This window comes from Leishmania donovani, chromosome 30 (assembly GCF_000227135.1).
Source record: "Leishmania donovani BPK282A1 complete genome, chromosome 30".
Taxonomy (NCBI): Eukaryota; Euglenozoa; class Kinetoplastea; order Trypanosomatida; family Trypanosomatidae; genus Leishmania; species Leishmania donovani.
The window spans coordinates 654,448-676,640 of NC_018257.1; the positions used below are offsets into that span (position 1 = coordinate 654,448).

The 22,193-nt window shown below is 59.7% G+C and overlaps 5 protein-coding genes across 5 annotated transcripts; all 5 read left to right on the forward strand.

Annotated features, from left to right (window-relative positions):
• Positions 1-466: 466 nt before the first annotated feature.
• LDBPK_301820 (splicing factor 3a, putative) lies at positions 467-2,332 on the forward strand (the record flags this gene model as incomplete). The annotated part of the gene is made up of 1 exon (XM_003862846.1): positions 467-2,332. The coding sequence occupies one exon, from the start codon at positions 467-469 to the stop codon at positions 2,330-2,332; it is 1,866 nt and encodes a 621-aa protein (XP_003862894.1).
• Positions 2,333-3,297: 965 nt separating this feature from the next.
• On the forward strand, positions 3,298-5,766 carry LDBPK_301830 (hypothetical protein, conserved; the record flags this gene model as incomplete). The annotated part of the gene is made up of 1 exon (XM_003862847.1): positions 3,298-5,766. One exon carries the CDS (start codon positions 3,298-3,300, stop codon positions 5,764-5,766), a length of 2,469 nt encoding a protein of 822 aa, XP_003862895.1.
• Positions 5,767-9,162: 3,396 nt separating this feature from the next.
• On the forward strand, positions 9,163-13,287 carry LDBPK_301840 (phosphatidylinositol kinase, putative; the record flags this gene model as incomplete). The annotated part of the gene is made up of 1 exon (XM_003862848.1): positions 9,163-13,287. One exon carries the CDS (start codon positions 9,163-9,165, stop codon positions 13,285-13,287), a length of 4,125 nt encoding a protein of 1,374 aa, XP_003862896.1.
• Positions 13,288-14,998: 1,711 nt separating this feature from the next.
• LDBPK_301850 (hypothetical protein, unknown function) lies at positions 14,999-16,456 on the forward strand (the record flags this gene model as incomplete). The annotated part of the gene is made up of 1 exon (XM_003862849.1): positions 14,999-16,456. One exon carries the CDS (start codon positions 14,999-15,001, stop codon positions 16,454-16,456), a length of 1,458 nt encoding a protein of 485 aa, XP_003862897.1.
• A 1,367-nt stretch (positions 16,457-17,823) lies between these two features.
• On the forward strand, positions 17,824-21,642 carry LDBPK_301860 (hypothetical protein, conserved; the record flags this gene model as incomplete). The annotated part of the gene is made up of 1 exon (XM_003862850.1): positions 17,824-21,642. One exon carries the CDS (start codon positions 17,824-17,826, stop codon positions 21,640-21,642), a length of 3,819 nt encoding a protein of 1,272 aa, XP_003862898.1.
• Between the last annotated feature and the right edge of the window lie 551 nt (positions 21,643-22,193).

Below are 22,193 nucleotides of genomic sequence, written 5' to 3' on the forward strand. Positions count from 1 at the left end.
CGTTTTCTTCGCATCACCATGCGCTGCCTTCATCCGGCAGGTAGGAGTACTTTGGTTCCACGCTGGGATGCCCTTTTCTCTCCATCTTCCAAACCCCTCGTCGTTCCGCTGCACTCTCACTGACTCTGTATCTTATTGCGTTCCTTTCACGTCGCTTTTCCCATCTTGTCCATCTTTCTCATGAAACAAGTCCACACGTTCGCGTGCGGTGATCAAGGCAGAGAGGTCGCACCAACATACGTCACCGGTTTCCTGGTGGCTGTCTTCTGTGGTGCGCGTGCGCTCTTGCGCTTCTTTCTTCGTAATTCATAAGTGGCGAGCGGACAGTAAGCTGTCGAAGCCCCTGTAAGACGTGAAGCGTCCTTCGCTACCACAGCATCCTAATCGACGGCATCATTGATAGCCGTAACCACGAGACCCATTACTGCGCCCGTCCTTTCCTTTTTTGTTTCTGTCTCTGCTCAATATGCAGACCAACGTGCTGGAGCGTATCCGGGCATTGGAGGCAGACATCGAGCGCTGCATCGACTCCATCGTGCAACAAGACCTGTTTGCAGCGTCCATCGAAAACGAGAGGCACCGCATTCTGCTCGACCACTTCACTCTGCAGCAGGTTGGAATCGTCCGTTCCACCGCGGAGAAGCTGCTCGACGTGTACTTGGACGAGGACGACATTGTGCAGGTCCAGAATGCGCCGGCGGAGAGCCCCGACGACATCGCGGCAGCTGTAAAGGAGTTCGAGGCGAAGATCGCCGACATCCGCGAGTATCACCACATCTACCGCGATCTGCCACCCGTAAAGGATGAGCTCGCCGTGCCTAGCCCAAGGCTGCTCGATGACGTCTTCACCGTCCACGAACGCTACGGGGCCTGCTTCGATATGGACGCGCACTACAACCGCTACAGCGCCTTTATGGTGCACACAAAGACGCTGGCGGAGGGGTGTGCTACGGCGTCGGCGGAAGTAAAGAAGGAGCTGGCCCCGCTGTCGCCGTCCTCAGTTCTCAAGTGGTCGTCGATGTGGCCTGGTCGTTTGGACTTTTTCAGCTTCACAAAGGCGCTGCCGCAGCTGCTGCTTCACGAGGTCGAGGCACACCGCAAGATTGTAGGCTTTGCCCTCTACAAGCCCTTTGTTGCGGAGCTGCTCGCCTACCTGGAGGGCTTCTACCGTCGCATCCATCCTCTTAAGCCAGCTGCGTTGGAGCGTCTCATGGCGGATGTGGAGAGTGATGCGGAGAAGTACTGGGCGTCCCTTGTGGAGGCCAAGGCAGAGGTTACGAGCGTGACGGCGGCGGCGGCCGCATCCACTGAGGATGAGCAAGTTGATGTGCAAAATGTAGAAGACGAGCGAGCGGAGGAGAGGGAGACAGGCGGTGCAGCAGCGTCGTCGTCCAATGGCCAGACGGCAGCGCCGGCGCGCATTGCGGTCGAGAACAAGGTTGCCTGCGGACTTGCGATCCCGCCATCGCTGCGACAGCAAGTCAAAAAATTTAGCCTGTGGCCGTTGCCCTTGATAGAGAAGCTGATAGAGGACGTGGGACAGGCGAGCGGCACCTCTGACGGTGCCGCGGCGTCGACGTCCAAGTACCCCACAAGCGTCACCGACGTGAAGACGGTGTGCCTCATGGAGGCCAAGGCCGCCGCTCTGCTGCAGTCGCTCCTCTACACCACTTTGGAGACGACCAACAAGTCGCTTTTGCGCGACTACAGCCGCACCTTAGAGGAGCTGGAGAATGACCGCGAGGTGGCCGAGCAAGAATTCCTCGACTCATTGGAGGAGGTGCGCAAGAACTCGGCAGACACGATGGAGGGTACCGTGGCCCACGCGGCGGAGTATAACTTGAAGCTCGCTCTCGAGGACAGCAAAGGCAGTCGCCGTGGCCGGCACGGAAAGGCGAGTGCGCCGGCGCCCGTCTCGCCAGCCCCGGCTGCACCAGAGCTGCCGTTAGAGGAGGAAGAGGAACAGCTGATCGGTGAAAACGGCGAGCCCATTCCCCGCTGGCTCGCACAGCTGCATCAGCTGGACAAGATGTTCCGCTGCGACGTGTGCGGTGGCACTATCTACAAGGGCCCGAAGGTGTTTCGCGAGCACTTTGGCGCGGAGCGCCACGCGGAGGGTCTGCGCCGCCTCGGCGTGATGCACCGCCTGAAGAGCTACGAAGGTATCACTTCCATTCGACAAGTGGTCGAGATGCGGGAGCGGCTCACCGGGGGAGAGAGCGGCTTTCGAAAACGACTGCGAGACAACACCGACAACGAGGAAATCCAAGATGCTCGCGGCCACGTGGTGACAGCAAAGGAGTATCTTCGCCTGCAGCAGCGTCGGCGCTGATCACCACGCTTGGCCAGCTCTCTCCCCTAAAACGCGGCGCGACGGCTCACAAAGCGAGAGAAGAAGAGGCGGCTTTGGGCAGGAAGAGGAGCCGTGGTGCGCTTGTGGTCATGCCACACACCGCCTGCTTGGCAATGAGCTTGTCTTGTGACGCTTCGCTTGCTGCACGCGGAGTGCGTTGCCGTGACGATGAGATGAGCACCTGCCGAGTCGGAAAGAGCTCCGACGCACCTGTGCGAGCTCGGGGTTCTTCGATGTATTCCGCTTGCTTTCTTGGTTGATGAGAGTGGTGGCGTGGTGCGCAGGTTCGGCGCCGCCTGCGAAGAGTAAAGAAAAAAGCAAAGGGATCAGCAAAGAAGCGCACATGCCCCTTCACGCCTGCCCCTGGGTGAAGAGAATGTAATGGGAAAGCGGCGCAATCGGTTCGCAGGACTGTACCTACGGGGCTGCAAGAGGAGGGCCTACGGAGGCGGCGCCATGCTGATGCGAACATCATGATGCCCCGCAGCTGCTAAAGGCCTCATGCTTGCCGATCCCTGTTTCTCGCACATCCAGTATGCACGTTCACACAAACAAACGGAAAAAGGGCTCCTCAACGTGCAAGTGCCTGCAAATGTTTCGAACTCTGACACCGTCCACGCGCCTTTTTCAAGTGTTTGCGTCGACATATCTCCCGCGTCTCTGTTTCCCCCTTTTTTTCTGATGCTGTGGGTCTTTTGCTGTGGGTGCCCTCCTGCCTTCTCCTACTGTACACAGACATATATATATATATATATTGTTTTCTTAACGCCTGTCCTCTGCCTTCTTGACCACTGCCTTACCTGTGTCTACACGCACATACACACACGTCTATGCATTTAGTAGCTGCAGCTTAGGTGGTTGCAGGGCCTTCAGAGCAGAAGACGTCCACAAGCGTCTGCTTTCTTTTTTTTTCTTCCGTCGCCTTCTGCATCTCCTGCGCACACATGAGTCAGTCGTCATTAGCATCATCCACGGCATCAGGGTGTGCGTCGACGCCGTCATCGACCGGCAGCGCAGCTGTTCTTGCTGCTTGGCCGCTATCATCAGCGACAGATATGGAAGACACTACGGCAACTGCATCAGCGACTACGTCCGCTTCTGCTAGCTCTTTGACTGACGGTGACGCTGACGCCAGTGCGCCGCCTGTGCTACACGACGATGTGTGGTCTCTTGCTGCCCTACTATCGGATCCTTCAACAGTCACGACGACGATAGCGGCGGCCGCGGATGCGCCGTATCAAGCTCCGGAGGCCTTGCCCAGCCTGCAGCCTCTGCCGAGTATCGACACGGCGCAGCTGCGCGGATTCATCTCGAATGCGACCGGAACGGTGTCTACGAGCTGCGCTATGCCGCTGCAAACGGTTTTGCCCGCCTTAATTTCCCCCTCGCATGACGATCCTGGCGACATGTTGGCGGCTCCACGGTCGTCGCCGCCGAGGGCACCGTCTTCCGCGGCGTCCTCTAGCGTCGCCAGCGACGCATCGACATCGCAGCATGGAGTTGCGAGCTCACTGTCCACAATTGCGCTGGCACCGTCACCAGAGTCCCCGGTCCCGTTCGTGCCGGTTGTAGCTGCGGATCAAGCGCACCATAGTGAAATCCCTGGCCCGTCTCCAGCAGGCGCCCTGTCGACCACGTCTGCTTCTTCGCCTTTGTCGCAGCCGCGGACGACAGCCGATGCAACGCGCATCGTCGCTTGCGACTACGCAGAGCCTACCACTCGAGAGGAGCGCTTCCGCCTGGGCCTCTCACCGTCTATTGAAGGTGCGGTCACTTCGCCAGCGATACGCGGCGCAGCGGCATCTCCTAGAGTCCAGAGCGCTACCCATTCGCTATCAGCAACACCATTGACACTCGATGCTACGCTCGCTAGCACACCAGAGGAGGACAAGGTAGCGGTGCCACTGCCCAGGGCTGGGAATGGCGACCACTGCGTCGCAGGAGGCGGGGTTCTTCTGGGCACGACGGAAGCCCGTGTGGCGCTTGATGACACTGCAATAGCAGAGCCTGCCTTGTCGCTCAGCTCTGTAGCCGTCAAGGTGAACGCTGGGGCCGGTCCGCAGGCAGAGGGTGGGGCGTCATTCGAGGCACCCAAGAAGACAACGCCGCTACTGATGCGGCCAGCGGATGCACCGAGGAAACTGACGATACCAACCGTGTCAATGAACTCAGACATCGGTGGAGCTCGGCAAGACGGGAATGATGATTGCCGTTGGCTCATGGTAAGCGTGGAGCCGCCAGTGATGCAAGAACCTGAGAAGGCGCCACCCGCTTCGCGAAAGCGTCGTCGAGCTGCGTTGGCAGGCCCCAACCGGCAGCCGCGTCGTCCTGCCCAAGGGGCAGGCAGTGAGGCGAAAGCCGCCGAGGAAGTGGAGCCGGCTCGTTCTTTGTCTGCGCAGCCTAACAGCGGCCTACTGCATGCGACAGCAGCCGCGGGTGAAGCGATCTGCCATGCACCCACTTTGATCAAGACTTACGCACCGGCGGCGGTGTCTGCCGCCGTGCAGGGTAGCGGTGGTGAGGAGGCGTCGGATGAAAAGCGGCTGGATGTGCTACGACCGCCTGGGGTGGCACACGAAAGAGACGCTGGTGACATGGACGTTTGCGCTTTTACGGGATCAAATACGCAAGAGGAGCTTCCAGGGGATGCACACCAGTATGGCTTGCGCCGTGTGCGTGCAGATTATGGAGCGCAGGCCGAAACGGCAGAAGATTCGTACCAGACAGAGGCGCCTGTGGTGTCCTGTAGCGGTAAAGAGGCGTCCGTGACGTCTCCGCCGCCGTCGCCTGTTGCGGCAGGCGCGAGCACCGCGGCGGCTCGTGCCACCGCTACCCCATTACCAGGCATCAACCTCACCACTGAGACCCCCACACCGACAGCGGCCGTTCACAACGCCAAGCCGAAGAGGGGCCATCGTGGTGCGCAGGGGACAGCAGCGGCGTCGCGAAAGGATTCAGAGCCAGGGGCTCTGACGAAGGAGGCGGGCGCGCCTGCTTCTTTTCTGCCAGCCTCCTCCAGGCCAGTGCTGAATCTCGCCGGCGTCAACGTGCAAGCACTCTTGGCCGAAGGTACCGACCCTCCCCCTCTGTACACACGCCGCCAGCGTCGCACGCGCCGGAGGTCAACCCTTGCCGAGGATCACCCGCTGTTTGCTGAACATCGCGACCTGTGGGAGCACGACACGGCAGGCCGCATCCTCCCCAGAGCACCGTTTGCTAGCGATGCAGATGTGCTGAATTCGCTGACGGAGTGGACCGACTCGCCGGCGTTGGTGTACGCGCAACTCCTCTGGCGCTACGCACCGGCCCTATTTGTGAACTTGGCGATGCACGACAGCGACGCCACACCGTATGTGAAGGTCGAGCCAAAAGTGGAGGCAGATACCCGTGTGAAGCAAGAGAAGATGGAATGACCGGCCTGTGTGCTTCATCGTCGTCTCGGCTTGAGGTGTGCTGTGCTCCGGGGCGTGCGCGCTTGCGGATGTGCGTGCCGCTGCGCTTGGAACACGCTGCTTCTCTGTCGTCGCATTCGTCGTTGTCTTTTGCGCAAATGCAGAGCGGCTACAGTGGAACAGAAACCCGATCACTCCCCAATGACCTCTTTTTTTCGCTGCTGTGCAACACATCGTGAAGGGCATGCACATATAGAGAGCGGGAAAGGACAAACCACGGGCAGAAAGACAAGCCTCAATGCAAAATGGAGACGCTACCCGCCCCTGCGGGGCGCCGAAGGCATACGTCTTTCACGCGGTAGCGTAGCAACAAATAGAGAGACCTCACCGCAGTGAGCATCACTGACCCACAACTACTTCGCTTCAGCCACAAGCTTCCCACCACCCGCATGCGTGTGTGCTGCACAAAAGCGCCAGTGACGCAGTAGCTGTGGATTCTTCTGACACTGCTCTCTTGAATCTATCCTCCTCCGTCTTTCTTCACGTCGCTTTCCTCCCTTTACGGCTATAAATACTACATGCCTGCCTCGCGGCGTCTCCTCCAAACATCTTGTGCTCGTCTCGTGTCTCCGCGTCAGGCAAACAACAAAAAAGAGAAACACCGACCCCCTTCCCCCCTCCTCCCACACACACCAAAAAAAAAATAAAGGAAGCGAAAGTCAAAAACAAAAAAAAAAACAAGCAAAAACACACAAAAGGGGAGTCGAAGAACAAGGCAAAGTTCGACGCTGCACCTCTCCCCCTCTCCCACGCCCCTCTCTACAGCTCGGCCGTGTCAAGTTGGGTATTGCTTTTTTTTTCTCCCCCTTTTTTGGCTAGGTAACACGTCGCTCCGGCTTGCAATCAGTTGGTGTATCATTGCCGCTCTTGCTGGCTGTGTGTGTACACAGGTGAGCCGGGCGTCATCGACAGGAGGGAGAAAGCAGAGCGGTTGCGGGTATGCCCCAGTGAGACGCTGATTGCGCCCTCCTCCCACACCCTTCACCTCTGCTGCAGTTGCCTCTTTCCCCCCTCTCTCCGACTTCCCACTTTTTGCTTTAAGTGCACACCAGTACACGCGCACTCCCTCCTCCTCCCTCCCCTGCCTCACCCACACAAAGGAGGCTCCTCCCCTCTCTGTCGTGCGTGCCGGTGTATCTCAACGGACCTTACTTTCTCTGTTGGGCTTTCTGCTTTCTTCACCTTTGCGGTTGCTTTCGCAGCTGTTTTCTGCCCATCCCTCTCTCTCTCTGATCTTTCCTCTCCTCCGTGCTCCCCTTTTCCTTCCTTCTTTCTTGTACTGCTCTTGGTGCTGCTGCGGGTACTGACTGTGGTGGTGCATCTTGCCTCGTTCTCCGTTTTTTCTTCTTTTTTTTTCTGCATGTCGTACGAGGGAGAGCGTGGCTACAGAAGCCCACCCATACAAATTCGGACCTTTTCTTTGTTGTACAGCCGTGCCGCGTTTATGTTTACAGTTTTATGTAGTTTTTCCTTCTCGTGTTTGTGCGTGTGTGTCTTTCCACTTTTGCTCTCTCTCGCACTTTCTCTGTTTTTCTGAAAGCAGTGTCAAAGACTCTCTCTCACTCCCTCCCTCCCTCTCTCTCTGTGTTGCTAGCTGCTTTCTTCTTTTTTTTTGTCACTTACTTGCTTTCGAGTGTGTGATTGGTGTCGTTGTCTCATGTACATATCACCCTCTGCAGAGATACGCCACTGATGCTTCTCCCCTCCTTTTTTTCGTTCGCGTCCTTCTCGTCCTTCGATTTGTATTTTCGCGTCTCCGGGCCTGTCTGCACCCTTTCTGGAGGGGGTGGTGGTGGTGGCACATCTTACTTCTCTCCTTTTTTTTTTGGCGCGTGCGTGTGCGAGTGTGTGGTCACAGTGTTCTCTCTTGATTGTCTCTCTTCGTTTGCTCTGCTGCGCTCGCTTGGTATTGCCTCCCTCCTCTTCCTCCTCGTCATCGTCGCCATTGTTTTTCTTTTGCCTGCATCCCCCCTTTCCCTCCCTTCCTCCTCGCAACGCCTCAGTGCCTTCCATCTCGTAACTCTATTTCTGTACTTCCCCGCCTTCTTTTCCCTTTTCCTCTCGTCTCTGCCGCTGTCTGCGTTGGCTCCCTTGTTGGAGCTTCATTCTGCTTCTCTTTTCTTTTGGTGTGTCTTTGTGTGTGTGGGTGCGGGGGGCGTCTGGACTGTGCACAAACTACGTTGCGTGAATTTTTGCAAGCGTTTTTTTTTCCTTGTGCTGCTGCCGCTCATCTGTCCCTTGCGCCCTCCAAGATTAGTCGCTCTCTATTTCTGTTGCTGGCCATTGTCTCTGTGGTTGATTTCACTGCTTCCTTTTCGGCGGCATCTTTTATTTTGTTTGTTTGACAATCACTCACCACCCACCACCCCTTCTTCTTGCTTGTATGGTTGTCGCCTACTCGTACTTCGCCTGCTGTCACCCCTATTGCTCGCTGTACGGTAGCGGCCGCTGATGCTTGCTGGCGCTTCTGCAGTAGATCTTCTCTGCTTGATAGAAAGTGCTCTCTCTATCTCTTATCTTTCCTGCCGGCGTGTGTGCTTACAGCTCGTTTTTCTTCTGCTGTTCTCATCGACGTTTTCGGCTTAGATCTATATTGTGTGCTGACACTCTCGATTCGATCACCGATACGCTCGTTTTTTCTGTTAAAAGTCTCTTTTTTCAGCTTTTCCGCGGTAGCGCTGGCGAAGCTTTCCCGTGCGCGATCTTGACAACGGCGAAGTACACTGTCATCGCCCCCCTCTTTCCCTCCTTGTCTGCCGCATTTTCCCTTCGCCTCCACGCTGATCTTCACATCAGCGTCTTTTTCTTGTACCTCTTCGATGTTCTTGAGCTCGCACATCACCTGCTCTCCCTTTTCGGCTTGTTCGTGTGCTTGCACGTGTGCGCGTACCGTCACAATCGTCTACTTTTCCCTCTCTCTTGTTGGCGTGACACATCTTCTTAGCACTTCTTCCTAACATCAGATTGTCTTTTGCGCCTGTGCCCACTGAGTACTTTTTTTTGTGTCTCTTGCGTGTGCGTTTGTGTCGCTCCGTACTTTTCCCTTTTCGCCTTCTGCTGCTGCTCCCGCTCCGCCTCTGCGTGCCGGCGCCTCACCTGTCTGATCGCCGCCGCTTTCTTTTTTTTTTCTGTCTGTTTCCTTTAATTTTTTCCTTTCTTCTCGGTACATCTCGATTTGTTGAGGGTTGCTGTGGCCACCATCAGCGTTGCGGACGGATAGCAGTCTTGGCACGGCGTGAGGCACGCCAGCTGCCTTTTAGCGTGGCGAAGCGCTCGCAGTATCCTTCCTACGCACTCTTTGGGGAGCGTTGGGCCCGCTTAGAGCTCCTGAAAGGGACGCTGTCTCCGTAGAGCGAGATGAGCGACGCCGCAGCAGCAACCGCCGCGGCGGAAGCCGCTACTACCGCCCGCACCGAGAACCCCGTTGCCGTCTGCCCGGCGACCCCGCCTCCGACAAACTGCATCGGTTCTGTATGGCTTGGCGTCTACGACCGTGTGAGTCACACGCGCTTTCGCATCCACATTGAGGATCCAGTCTTTCTCTGCATTCTGAGCAACGCGGTCGTCCCGGCTGCTGAGTCGGACGGCTCGCTGCCCTTTGAGATCCAGGAGTTTGTGGAGTATCTGGACGCGTACGAGCGAGAGCGACTGCGGCAAGCGTACGCAGCGCGACGTGGGCCGAACAACAGCGGCGGCGCCGTTGGTAGCGGAAGGTGTGGCGTGCATGGCGACCCCGCCGCCGCTGCTGCGACGGCAGGATCGTGTGGCGCGGGAGGTGCAGTATCAGGCTCCGGTGCCATCTACAGCGGGGTTTCCGGTATTCCTTCCATGTGCTGCCTCAACAGTTGCTCGCCAGCCGGCGGTCCGGTGCCGCGCAAGCTCGAGGAGACGCTGCGGGAGACTCTGAGCGAGAACTCGGACTTCTTTTTCCGCGTGTCGAGTGTGGCGTATCACCTCGACCCGAACCCGCAAGGCGCCTCAGCGTGCACGTCCGCCTCGGCAAGTGCGGGGTCTGGCGTGATGGGCAACGCTGGCGTCGGCGCCCGCTCTCCCAGGAGAGGCGAAGGTCTCGCGTCAGCTGCGGCGGGCGGCGTGGCGTCGCTCCTCACTAACACCATCGCTGCCGCCTCGGCGACAGGGCCGCCGCCAAGGCGCAACTACTCCGTGCACAGCGGCTACAGTGCCGCTTTCCACCTGTGTGGTCGTCTCTTCGCGGACGTCTACCGGGATCACTGCCGCGCGCTGGCGCAAAAGATCGCGTCTGGGTTCTCTGGCCTGCGCGTCGAGGACTGCGTGAAGTTCCGCAAGGCGGTGTGGTCCGGCTTTCATCTGAAGGCGCTCGAGCCTTACCGTTCTGGTGCCCGCTCCGAGTCGAACCTTGAGCTGCGCTGGGTCAGCGAGAAGATCAAGGATGACCAGCACCTTTTCCCTTCACGCGGCGTAGCCCCGCAGCAGCAGAGCTCGCATGTGTCTCGACTCGTCGACGCGACACTGTCTTACGTCGCCAACGCGCGCCTTCGCGGGAGACCCAGTAGCAGCGTTGGCGGCAACGCCAACAGCAGCACCGGTGGCAACGGAGCCGCAGGTGCAGGTGGAGCCGGCGCTGCGGGCAAGGGGGGCGGCGGCGCTGCCGCCCGTGCGACCGTCGGCAGCGTCGCAGAGGAGAACGAGCTGAACACGTTCGGCCTCACGAAGCTGTTGCACAACCCGAGCTGGCAAAAGGACGATGAGTCGTCCGACTCGTGCCCGAGCTGCGGGCGCGCCTTTATCAGCCTCTCGCGCCCCCTCGGCACCCGCGCACACCACTGCCGCAGCTGCGGCATTCGCCTGTGTGTCTTCTGCATCACAAAGCGGGCCCACTACTCCTTCGCGAAGCTGGCGAAGCCCGGCAGCTCCGACGAGGCGGAGGAGCGCCTCGTCTGCGACACCTGCTACAAGGAATACGAAACCGTCAGCCAGCTGCACTACCTGGGGGCCCTCTTCGCGTTCGCCGGGCTGGGATTCAGCGACTTGGTGCTCTGCCGCACCGTGAATGAGCAGTGGCGCGAGGCGGCAGAGCTGTGCATCAGCGAGTATCGACTGCTTCTGCACAACTGCGACGCTGACCTGCACTCTGTCAAGACACCGGTCGGCATTCTGCTCCAGAACAGCCTCTTTCTCCTTCTCGGGGACGGCCCGACGTCGTCCATCCCGGTCGTCCATCACCCGGAGGCGGCCTTGCTGCTGCTGAAGTTCATTGCAACGGAGAATCTGTGGGTGCCGGATGCGTCTTATTACTTCATTTGGCGCCTGAGCAGCTCAGTGCTGAATCGCGCAGATACGGTTCTGACGAGTCTGCCCAGTCTGTCTTCGTCGGCTGCTTCAGCGGTGGAGTCGAAGCACCACTCGTTTCAGCTGCCGGTGGTGCCCAATTTCAGCCATTGGCACCTCTTCTGCACCGCTTTTTGCTCTAAGATCGGCTCGAGCTACTTTTTTGTGAAGTGTGCGGAGCTACTGTGTGCCGCGCCGACGAAGGTGTACGACGCCTACGTGGCCAGCGCTCTGGAGCGCATGACGCGCGTGTACCTAAGCACGACGGCGCTGTGGAAGCGCCTGGCAGAGGCGAATCAAGCCACCGCCGCTTCCTTTGCTGCACGGACGTCGTCGCCGCCTACGACGGCGCCGCTTCCCCTGCCAATGTTGTCAGACGTGACGGAGGGGCAGGTGGTGACGGTGTGGCTGCTGGATATGCTGCACAAGGATGCACTGGTGCCCGCGCAGCGCCGCCGCTTTCAGCAGTTACTCGAACAGGTCATTCCGACCGTGGCAGGCTCGAGCCTTTCCCTGGTGTTCATCATGCTCCTGTCGCTGCAGTCCACCTACTCGTACTACGGCTACGACGAGGACCTGTTCGGCCTGTGGCGGACGCGCATTGTGGCGGAGGTGGGACGCAAGGACCCTGTGGCGCGCGACCGCGTCGTGGCGACACTCGACTTCTTTCACGAGCTCGACCGCTTCTGCGCGCAGTCATCGGTCGTGAGCCAGACATCTGTGGTGGGCTGGATCGTCGCCTACTGCAGACGCTGCACACCCAAGGCACCTGCATCCGCCACCGGCGCCCCGGGTGAGGCGACCACGCCCTCGGCACGGCGAGGCTATCACCACTCCTACATTGATCTCCCACATCCGATACTAAACCCGTTCAAGCCGTACATTGTGCTCAAGTCGATTCGTCTCTCTGGCGTCAAGGTGGCGCCGAACGCGGCGAGCAAGCCCACGTGGCTCGCATTCAGCACTTGGTCAGCCGCCGAGCACCTTGAGCGCGACACGACGACGGCGGCCAAGAACTTTGGTGGACATACTCTGCCGACAGGGGAGTCACACGCGGAGCGAAGCGGCGAGGGGCGAGAGAAAGGCACCGGAGCGGCACCAACGTATCCCTCTACCAAAACCTCTGCACCTGTCACGAGCCCGGTGGCCGCAGTGAACGGCGTCTCGCCGGAGTTGCTCCACGACTCTTTGCCGCAGGAATGCATGTTCCTCTACAAGCGCGAGAACGTCGAGCGTGATCAGCTCATGTGCATCTCGTCCCGCTTGCTGCAGATGCTCCTGTCGAGTGAGATAGGGAACGCGGAGATGCTGGACTACAGTGTGCTGCCGCTCTCGTGCGACTCGGGGCTTATTGAGAAGGCGGAGGGGCGCGAGCTGTCGAACCTGGACAATATGGACATCGCCAGCTACGTGCTGCAACGCGGCACGCGAAGCTGCATCAACTTTCTCGCCTCCGCAAAGTTGTTTCTTCTTTTAAACTACATTTTCAGCATCGGCGACCGGCACAAGGGAAACGTGCTGATCGGCACGAACGGTGCGCTGCTGCACATAGATTTCCGCTTTATCTTTTCTGAGAAAACGTTTGTGGAGAAGCTGGCGCGATCCACAGTGCGCATCGACGACGCCTTCCTGGCTGCCGTGGAGCAGTGTCAGCAGCGGCAATGCCCGTGCTTTGCCGGGCCGTCACCAGCGGCCGCTTCATCATATGCTCGGGGCTGCACTTCACCGCCCGGGTCCCCTGGGAGTGGCGGCTGTGGTTCATCTGCGAGTCCGACGAAGGCACCCGAGCCCTCGTCCGCCGAGATCCGCGAGGCTTTTTTCAGCTCCGCGGCGGAGTGGTTCGTGCACGTGCGCCCCTTCGCCGCCGTCTTCTACGAGCTCTGGCTCTACGCCGTGCACCGCCACACAGTCCCGTACAACGACGCCGAGATGCTGAATATGCTGAACACGCTCTTTGACCGTCACGCGTCGCAAACTTCGAGTGCGAGCAAGTTCAGCACGACCATGAAGGAATCCGTGAATGTGTGTCGCCTCAAGGACGTAACGCACTCCAGTGCTGAGGTGCTGCGCACCTTCGCTGACCAGGTGTCGCGGAGAGTATCGGAGAGCAGCGTGGACGCCATGAAGATGATGGGGAGTATGTGGAGTAGTTGGTGGTCGCGCGGAGGATGACGGCAGTGGCGCGCATGTGTGTCTTCGACGTGGAGAGCGCGTCTGCGCAGCAGAAGAAGGGGGGGGGCATAAAAAGGCTCGGGGGCATCAGGTTTGATGCACCAAAGGCTAGGGGACGTGGAGGGGTGGGCACTATACCGCCGTACCCCTGCTCGTCATCTGACACCTCTCGGTTGCGTTGCCTTCCCGTGCGCCCGCCTGCAGGGTCGTTTCCACCGTTCCCTTCTCTCGTGGTTGTTTCCTGCGACGTCCCCACGGACTTGCCGCTGAGGCCTGCAGGGGCGAGCGGGACACCCACAACGCCCAACATCGGCGTTTTCGTTTCCTTCTTTTTTTTTTTGAAAGGGTAGGGGCTTTGATGGTGATGGCATACACAGACAGACAGACACACACAGACAAACCCCACCTTCGTTGTTTTCCCTCTATCAAAGACACACACACACACACACACATCATTGCTGCTTCTCCTCTTCTCTCTTGTCTTTGTTCTCTTGGTCTCTCTCTCCTGTGAACCACACGCAGACGCTCTGTGGTGTTCACCTCAGACGAGTGCTGCCGACCATGCCCTCTTTTGCTTGTGGTCTTGGCCATCTGGTGGACGATATATACCTCGCTTCATCTGTTTTTGTCGGCTTCATCTCCGTATCAATGTGTACGTGAATGTTCATTCGAAAGAACGAAGAGAAGAAAAGGGCTGAAAGACAGACGGACAGACACACACACACACACACGCAAAAGGGGGTGAGGGCGTACAAGAGACATGCGCGCGGGCGACTGTGAAGGTCTCGTCATGGACTTCTTGTGCCCCGTAGAACCGCGCCACATAGCTATTCTGCGGCGTGCTTCTACCGTCTAGGGCTTGCGGGAAGAGGACCAGACGCTGGCGCAACTACGCCTTTACCTCACTGTGTGTGTGGAGAGGAGTGTTGAAGCTGTTCGAGCGTCGCTGATGTACATCACTGCAGGCGTGATGGGTCTCCTGTCCCTCTTCATGCGTTTTTATCCCTACCTCTCCCCTGCTGTGATCCTCTTCTGTGTCTCTCTATTCCACACCGATGCGCCCGTCAGCGGTCTGCCTCAGTGGCGCTGCCGTTCTTCGCTTCATTTTCCCTTTTTGCTTTCGTCATCTGTTCCACGAGGGAGTCTACGGTGACCATAGAAAGCATCACGCATAAACACGCATACGCCCACACCCACATAGAGGGAAAGCACCGTGCACGAGCCTACCGCGAGGGTCATCCTATTGCCGCTCTTGTCATATCCGTGCCACATTCATAGATAAACGCTTCACGCGCACAAACCGGCCGGCTTGCAGTCTTGATCTGCTTGCCTGTCGCGGCAGTGCATCAACGTTCTGCATGCACACATAAGCATTCATAGAAGGTTACCAAGAAAGGCAACTCGAGCGCGTCACGAGTGTTGCCGTTGGCCCTGCCACACCACCGGTGTCTCCGACTTTGTCAAGCTCATCGCGGCACCGCCACATTGATTCTCTACTTCCCTCTCCTCCCCCCTTCCCCGGCCCCCGTCACCTGCTCCGGCATCCATGACGTCTCTGGCTGGCGGCACCATCACCGTCACCGTGCCGAGTTTTGTAACGGTGACGTTGACACCGGCACCGGACATCAACGTGAGGGGCGCCTCCACGGCGCCAGGATCACCTTTCGCAGAGGTGAGGCCCAAGACGCTGCGTGTGCCAATCACCGCCTCGATGACGGTGCGTGAGCTGGCCAAGGGTGCCATGATGCGCTACATACTCTCCCTGCGTCGTACTGCGAAGGAGGCGGACGCTGTCGTGCGTCGGCTCTGCCGCTCTGGGATCGCCGTCACAGATGTGTACGTTTTGGTCCCCAGCAACGCCGCGCGGTCGATCACGCTCGAGGATGACGAGACAGGCAACGGCGGCAGGACCGGCGAGCCGCCCGCTCACATGATCGAGCTTCTCTCCAACGACTGCGTGGTGCAGGTGGTGCAGGTGATGAAGGAGACAGTGCACATGCGCTTCCGTGCGGGAAACGGTGCTTCAGCGAAGAAGAGGGAATCCTCGTCGGTGCAGGCGGCTGCTGCCACAGAAGCGCAGAGCACCGAGGAGACGTTCAACTCAATCAGCATCGCTGCACCACTTGCTGTTGTTGCCGTCGGTGGCGCTGCCTGTGACGGTCCAACCCTGCCTAGTGGAGACGAGCCTATAAAGAACGCAGCGGCTTTCGGCTGTGCCTCGGACGCGGTCTCAGACACTGCCCAAGAGAGCAGCAGCACGCCGGTCGCTGCTAGGCAGAGCAGCAAGAAGACGGCGCACAACGTCGACAGCACCGGGGCGGACAGCAGCTCGGAAGAGGAGGAGGAAAAAGAAGCGTGGCAGGACATTGCGCGGTCGATTGCGACGCTGCGCGAACGCGAGGCGCAACGCATTCGATGGGGCCCAGCTGCGCACAAGCACTTCGCCGCCAACTACGTGTCAAGCCCAGAGAAGATTATGCTTGGCCGGTTCAAGTGCGGCCGACGCCCACCGCCGGTGGTGCAGCTGCATCCCACGCAAACCTCGTCCTCGGCATCGTCGCAGGGCTCCGTGTCTGAAGTGCCGTCGCCGAGGTCTTCGGGGGACAGCAGAGGCACCACCGAAACCGGCGGTGACCGTCGGCCACCGCGACCGGTGATCGCTCAAGAGGGCAGCTCCAAAGAACATCTCCGGTACCAGCGACACGAGGCCAGGCAATCGCCACAACTTCCCAGCAAGCATTACCGCTGCGACACTTACTCTTATCCGCGCAGCGAGAGCAGCAGCATCAAGCGCGCGCACGAGGTGTTGACCCCGTCCGCCGCGACGGAGTCCCAGCACCTCCAGGTTACAGCTGCCCCATCAGTTCCCGCTGTTGAGGAGATGCACGTAGCGACTGAAGTGACGACAGCGGAGCGACAGCAAGTATCCCCCAGTAGCGCGCGACAGGATGCTCTTCTCTGCTCCACGGAGACCCCGGTGGACGCTGCAGCGCGCTTCGGCACGCCGCCGGGGGCCCCCAGAACCGTTGCGAAGCCGGCTGTAGCGGTTGTGGCTCGCCAGCTCAGCTTTGACGACGACGGCGACACCGCCCCGAAGCGCAGCCCGGCAGTGGCCGATTACTCAGCCGTTACCCCACTAGGCGGTGTACGGCGCGTGATTCAGGGGTAGAAGCAATGATGCGTGAGCGGGGGGCATTGGTACTGTAGCGAAGCGTTTCGCAGGCTTTTGTTTCCCTTGCCCCCTTCGTTCTTGTCGTGCCTCGACTTGCTCAGGCTTGGCGCAGGTCTTTCGGCTCACATCAAACGATTTCGTCCCAGCTGCCTTCGTCTTTTTCACCCCACTCTCCCCTTTCCTGCGCGGGCTTTGCCTAGGTTGACCTGTGCACCGTGTGTGCAAGTCCCTGCACATAAGGTATCCACGCGTGTGCCGACGCGCTGCCTTCTGTTTGCCTCCTCCGTTTTATCTGTAGAGGGTGTCGTGCCGCTTCGCCGCCGACCTCGACGGCTCTTCCATTGCGATCGGCTTGCCGATGTGTTGTGTACGCGTTTCGCTTTTTATGGAGTCGTGAGAGGTGTGCCCGTACATGACGTCAACCCCCAACCGACCGGGCGACATGTTTTTCTCCGGTGACCGTCTTGTGGCGGTGCTGGCACAGGAATGAGCGAAATATGCGACTAACGAAAAAAGAAAAAAACACACAAAGCCTAAGCTGCGCTGCGGACCGTTCCATTCGTCTTCGGGTGGAACGATGAAGGAGAGCAGATCAAGCCTTCATGGTGGTGCGCGCCGCGCCCGTCTTTCTCTCCTTCTATGTGCCTTTGCCCTCTCCGGTCGGAGGAGCTGCGCACAGGCGTCTTCCGTGAAGGGATGGCGGGCGTGCAAACGCGACTACGGACACTGCCCACAAGCATCGTGCCGCTACGCTGAGGTTCTTGGAGGCGACGCCGGCCGCTTTCCATAGGCTGAGGAAGGATGCGCATTATTCGCCACACTGTGAAAAAGAAGAGGGTGGGGGGGGGTGCGACACGTCTAGCTGCAACGCGATACACGCCACTCCACATGTGGGTGGGGACTGACCACGTCATCGATCTGCCCATTGGTTTCTTCTAGCGAATCTTTTCGCCTCCGATCACCCATCTTCTACACTTTATAAGGCCCCCCCCCCGCATACGCAGGCACACCCGTACAGTTACGCGTACAGGCGAGCGTGGCAAAGTAGATCATAGAAAGGCAGTCATTGAAGATCGAGCCACTGACCGGCGTGTGCGTGCGTGCCTGCGGATGAGGGCAACTCCAACTTGGGAGAGCGCACACACAGGCACGCGCACACGTATCCATAGATACGCAAGTGGAGCAGCAGCTCGCGGCACCATTGTGGCCGCCACCATTCGCAGACGTCAGCAGACCTTCTAAGCAAGGCGCTACAGCACGCACCACTCGCACACGAGCAATCAGTGAAAACAAAACCGAAGCACGGTGCCTTTGGCGGTTTCACTGCTTGCTAATCAGAAGTGTCCTCATTGAGCGCCAGCCCCATGGCTGTTTCGCGCCAGTGCGTCCGCATCTCGCTCTTTCAGTGCGCGCCGCTCTCCGATACCAGCGTCCACCAAGCGCGTCGTGCATCTCAGGCGGACGGGAAGCCTGAGGCCAAGCAGCCTCTGTTTCGCAGCCGCTCGGCCGACTACCGTGGTGATGTGCTGATCCCCTTGGCATCCATCGCTTCGTCGTCTCTGCAGTCGGTGGATCAGAAAACGGAAACCGTGAAGCTCCACCAGCTTCGTGACGGGCTTGAAGGCCGTTTATCGACTTACTGTGTACTGCATGTGCCGGCTTCTCGCACAAGGTCGTTTGTAGAGGAGCACCGGCTCAGTCCGTTGTCTGTGTCACTGACGCCGCCTGCTGCCGGGCCGAGCGCGCCAGAGGACGTGCAACTAATCTTGGCCGCCGATGAGGAGCAGAGCAGAAGCAGATGTGAAGGGGCGCCGGTGTGCCTCCCCGGCGAGGCGCAGTTCCGCTGTTGCGCTAGCTGCTCCTCTTCGGTGGTCGCAGAGGCAGCGGCAATCTCGAGCAAAGCCCCGACTGTACTAGGCGCCTCATCTGTGCCGCCTGAAGCTGCGTCTAACACCACCTCTAACGCACCATGGATTTGCATCAACCAACTGCAGCGCATGATGGCTCGTAGCAGCGACGCGACTTCGCAGACGCCGTCGTCATCATCGCTGCAGTCATGCTTCGCGCCTCCAGCGACTTCTCTACCCATGCGGTCCGCAGAAGAGTGGATGCTGCAGCAGCATGATTCCACCGATGTGTTTCTCACCTCTTCCGAGGCTGAGTCTGTGGGTGCCGTGGATGCAGAGGATGATGGCGCAGAAGGCGAGGTGGAGGGCGGGGCGTGCTACGCGGCCTTTTTCAGTCTAACGATGCTTCCTGCCGCTGAGCGGGCAAAGCGCCTCATGCTAAGCCTCGCGCGATCGTCGGCGCCCGCAGCAGGAGCGACGACATCCAAGTCTCCTACTGTATTCACGGTGCGCACACACCACCACACGCTTCGCATCGGTCTGCCACTGCGGACGTCGGTCGGTGAGGCTGATCCATCTAAGACGCTGCAGAGTCCACTGACCCTGCGCGAGGCCATCATAGACCGCTTACGCTTGCAGCGCCGCGTTCGCGTTGAGCGTCTCCTTGATACTAAGACGGGGGCGGCTGTGCTGCCGTGCGAGAGTGCACCGACGCTTCTAGCTGCACAGGTTGTGTCGCTGGAGGTCGAATGCAGAGCTTCTCTGGCTGCACGAAGCAAGCAGGAGGAAGGGCTCACGCAGCGACTGGCTCCTCGATCGCCGTTGGAAGCGCAGCAACAGTCCTCTTCTACACCGACCAGTGCCAGAGCCGGTGGCCCAAGCACAGTGACTGCATCCGACCTCTTGGACCACCTGGCCAGCCTTCGCGCGCACCATCACGGTGATCAATACTACTACGATGACGTCGATGCCTACGGCTGGGCGGAGCGGCGTACGCTTATCTCGCCAAGCGAGCTTGCGAGCGAGTCAGAGCTACGGCTGACCTTCACAGATAGTCGAGGCCCCAGTCAGATGCCGCGGTACTCCTCGACGCGTCCTTCAACTGCTTCGTCCGGTGCTGCATCGTCTGTGGTGTCGCTGTTCGCAGACAGCAGCAATTCTCACCGCGCGCAACGGCCGCAGGACGATGGCCTATGCGCTGTGCAGACAGGGCCACCTGACGGTGTAGGGGTCACCGGCAGCTCAGCAGGAACGGAGCTTCCCATGAGCACGGAAAATGGCACCAATCTTCACGAGCAATACCACAACCGAGGCAGCAAGGTTTCCGGTGACCAGTGCGGCTCCACAGTCTTCTCCTCCATGAACGGAGAGGAGGCGACGGCGCCGCTGTCGCCCGTGCAGGGCAAACTCGTGGGGCTGCGCGACTCCCTGTGCGACATGAACGACGTATTCATCTACGAGGATGAGGAGACGGTTGTAGACGTCGATGCTGTAGGCACCGGGGGCAGAGGTGATGGGATCAGCGGTAACCAGCGGCAGGAGCGGCGCAGCTCCCTGGTGTGGAGCACACCCGTCGCCCGCGGTTCCGGCGCGGGCAGGATGCTCAGCGATACAGGTTTCAGTGCAACGCCTTTGATATACCGGACGAGCGCACGGCTCTCCCTGTCACCCCCCACATCACCGGTAGCCGTGCCCGGCAAAGCAGCGACGACCGCGATGAACGAGCAACCCACGCAGCGGATGATCTTCGCGACCTCGCCTTCCTCCACTGCATCGCTTTTCCGGTCGCTTCACAGCGGCACGTCTGTCGAGAACGAGGGGGTGACTGCATTTGGCAGCGGTGATGACGGCGACGTGACGAGCGCGGGCGAGGCGCACGACGGCGATGTGGCAGAGCAAGGTGCGGGCGATGCCATACATAAATTCCTCATGTCTGTGGTGAGAGCCTCCGCTGCATCTCCAGCTTCCGCCTCCTCGGCGATGTCAACCACCGACAGCAGCATTGCCTCCGCCCCACACAGCAGTAACATGAGCAGCAGCAGTCTTGCAAGAAGCTATCATCCATCGACGCCGTCTTGCGAGGCGACACCGTCTGTGCGACGCGAGGGTGCGGCGGCCTCAAGCGGAGAAATGCTAGTGGCACCACTGTCTCTCGTAGACAGCGCTTCGGCATCTGCTTTGCCGTCGCCTTCCCCGCATAAGACGGGGCATGCAGCTGCACCAGCGCATCCGGACGAGCAGACGACGCTCATCGCGCCCTGCTCCACTCCGCCGCCGTCGAGACGCTGCACCTCTGAGCATGAGTTTCGCAGCTACCTCCACAGCCTGAACCCTCTTGCCACCCAGAACGGCAGTGAGCGTGCAAGCCAAGGAGCGCCGCTGGTGGACGCCCAGAGATCCACCGATGGATGGAATGCCCAAAATGGCGAGAAAGCGGTGTGTCACGGTCATGATGGTGGCATCTCTAGCGAACGAAAGCGTGCGCGCGGGCGGGAGACGATGGCCCTGGATTCGACCGATGCCCGTCCGATGGCGGTGCTGAGGGGCGAAGGAGAACATGCGGTGACATTGTTCTCCTCCTCGACCTCTGCAGGTGGCATCGAAGACGACCACTCCACCAATAGCTCCATCTCGACGCCGTCGACCACCGTCGCCATCAGAGCTGTGCGCATGCGCTCTCCGATCATCTTATCACCAGGTGAGCTAAGCCGCATGGCGCTCAACATGGCCGCCTCCGACGCGATCCAGATACGGCCATCTTACATGAAGCACCCCTTGGCACGCACTGTGGAGCTCGATCTCGACGACGCTTCCGAGGTCTCTGAGGACATGCTCAGTCATTACGACTATGGCGGCTACATTGCGTCGTACACGGCGCCCGGCAGCGACGGCCGGGAGGACCTCGACCGCGACGATGGACGGGGCCACGGCTCCCGGCACTCCTCCACCTGTCGTTCTCACATGGCGAGGCCGACACAGCACTGTCAAAGTATGGTGTTGCAGCCCGTGTCGCAGTCGTCTCGTCGGCAGGGTGCTGCTCCGCTAGTTGCTGCGACGACCACAGAAGAAGCGACGGCGACGATGGATCCTGCACACCACCTGGACGGCACAACGCGCCGTCGCTCTTTGTCGTTCCCCGCACCAGGCCTGGAAACGTGGATCCGCCTCACCGACGATGACAGCGGCGGCACGGAGAGTGGCGCAGACCACCACATGCTGTTGACGCAGCGGGCGATCCCTGCGCACACCACACGCAGTACCTCCTCTGCGGAGAGTGACGGAGGCGGCAGCGCAAGCGACGAAGACAGCAACGAGCGCGACGCCGATCACACCTAGGTGCGGGCTTTGCGGCCCCCGCAGATGCAGGTGGTTAAGAGGCATGGCGAGAGAACGAAACGCTGGCGCTTCGTTTTGCTGCTTTGCATGTTCTCGTCCTGATGCCGGAGGACCACACCTCGGCGCATCGTATCCTCAGGGTCTAGTGCACCCCGACTCTGTGTGGGGAGGAAGCCAGGCGAGCCCCCTTATCTCTGCCGATGCCGAGCTACCTCTGGTGGTAACATGGTCAAGTACTTATGGCGTAGGGCGTGGTGAGAGTGGTGTAGCGCTGCTGATATTGGAGGTCAGGTCCTGGCTGACGTTGCGTCGGAGCGGCCTGCGGCAGCGAGCACGTTTGCACCACCCACATGATGGGCAGGGTGTCAGCGTGGCTTGAGCGTACCTCACCCGGCCCTCGCACTGCCCACTGGTGTGGGGAGCCTGCGCCACGGCGAGGGGGATGCACCAGGGGTGGCGACCGGCATGATGTGAGCGGCTGTGAGGCGGCCTGTGGAGCGAGAGACGGCTAGAGCTTGATGCAGAGGCCGTGTGCAGATGACTGACTCGGC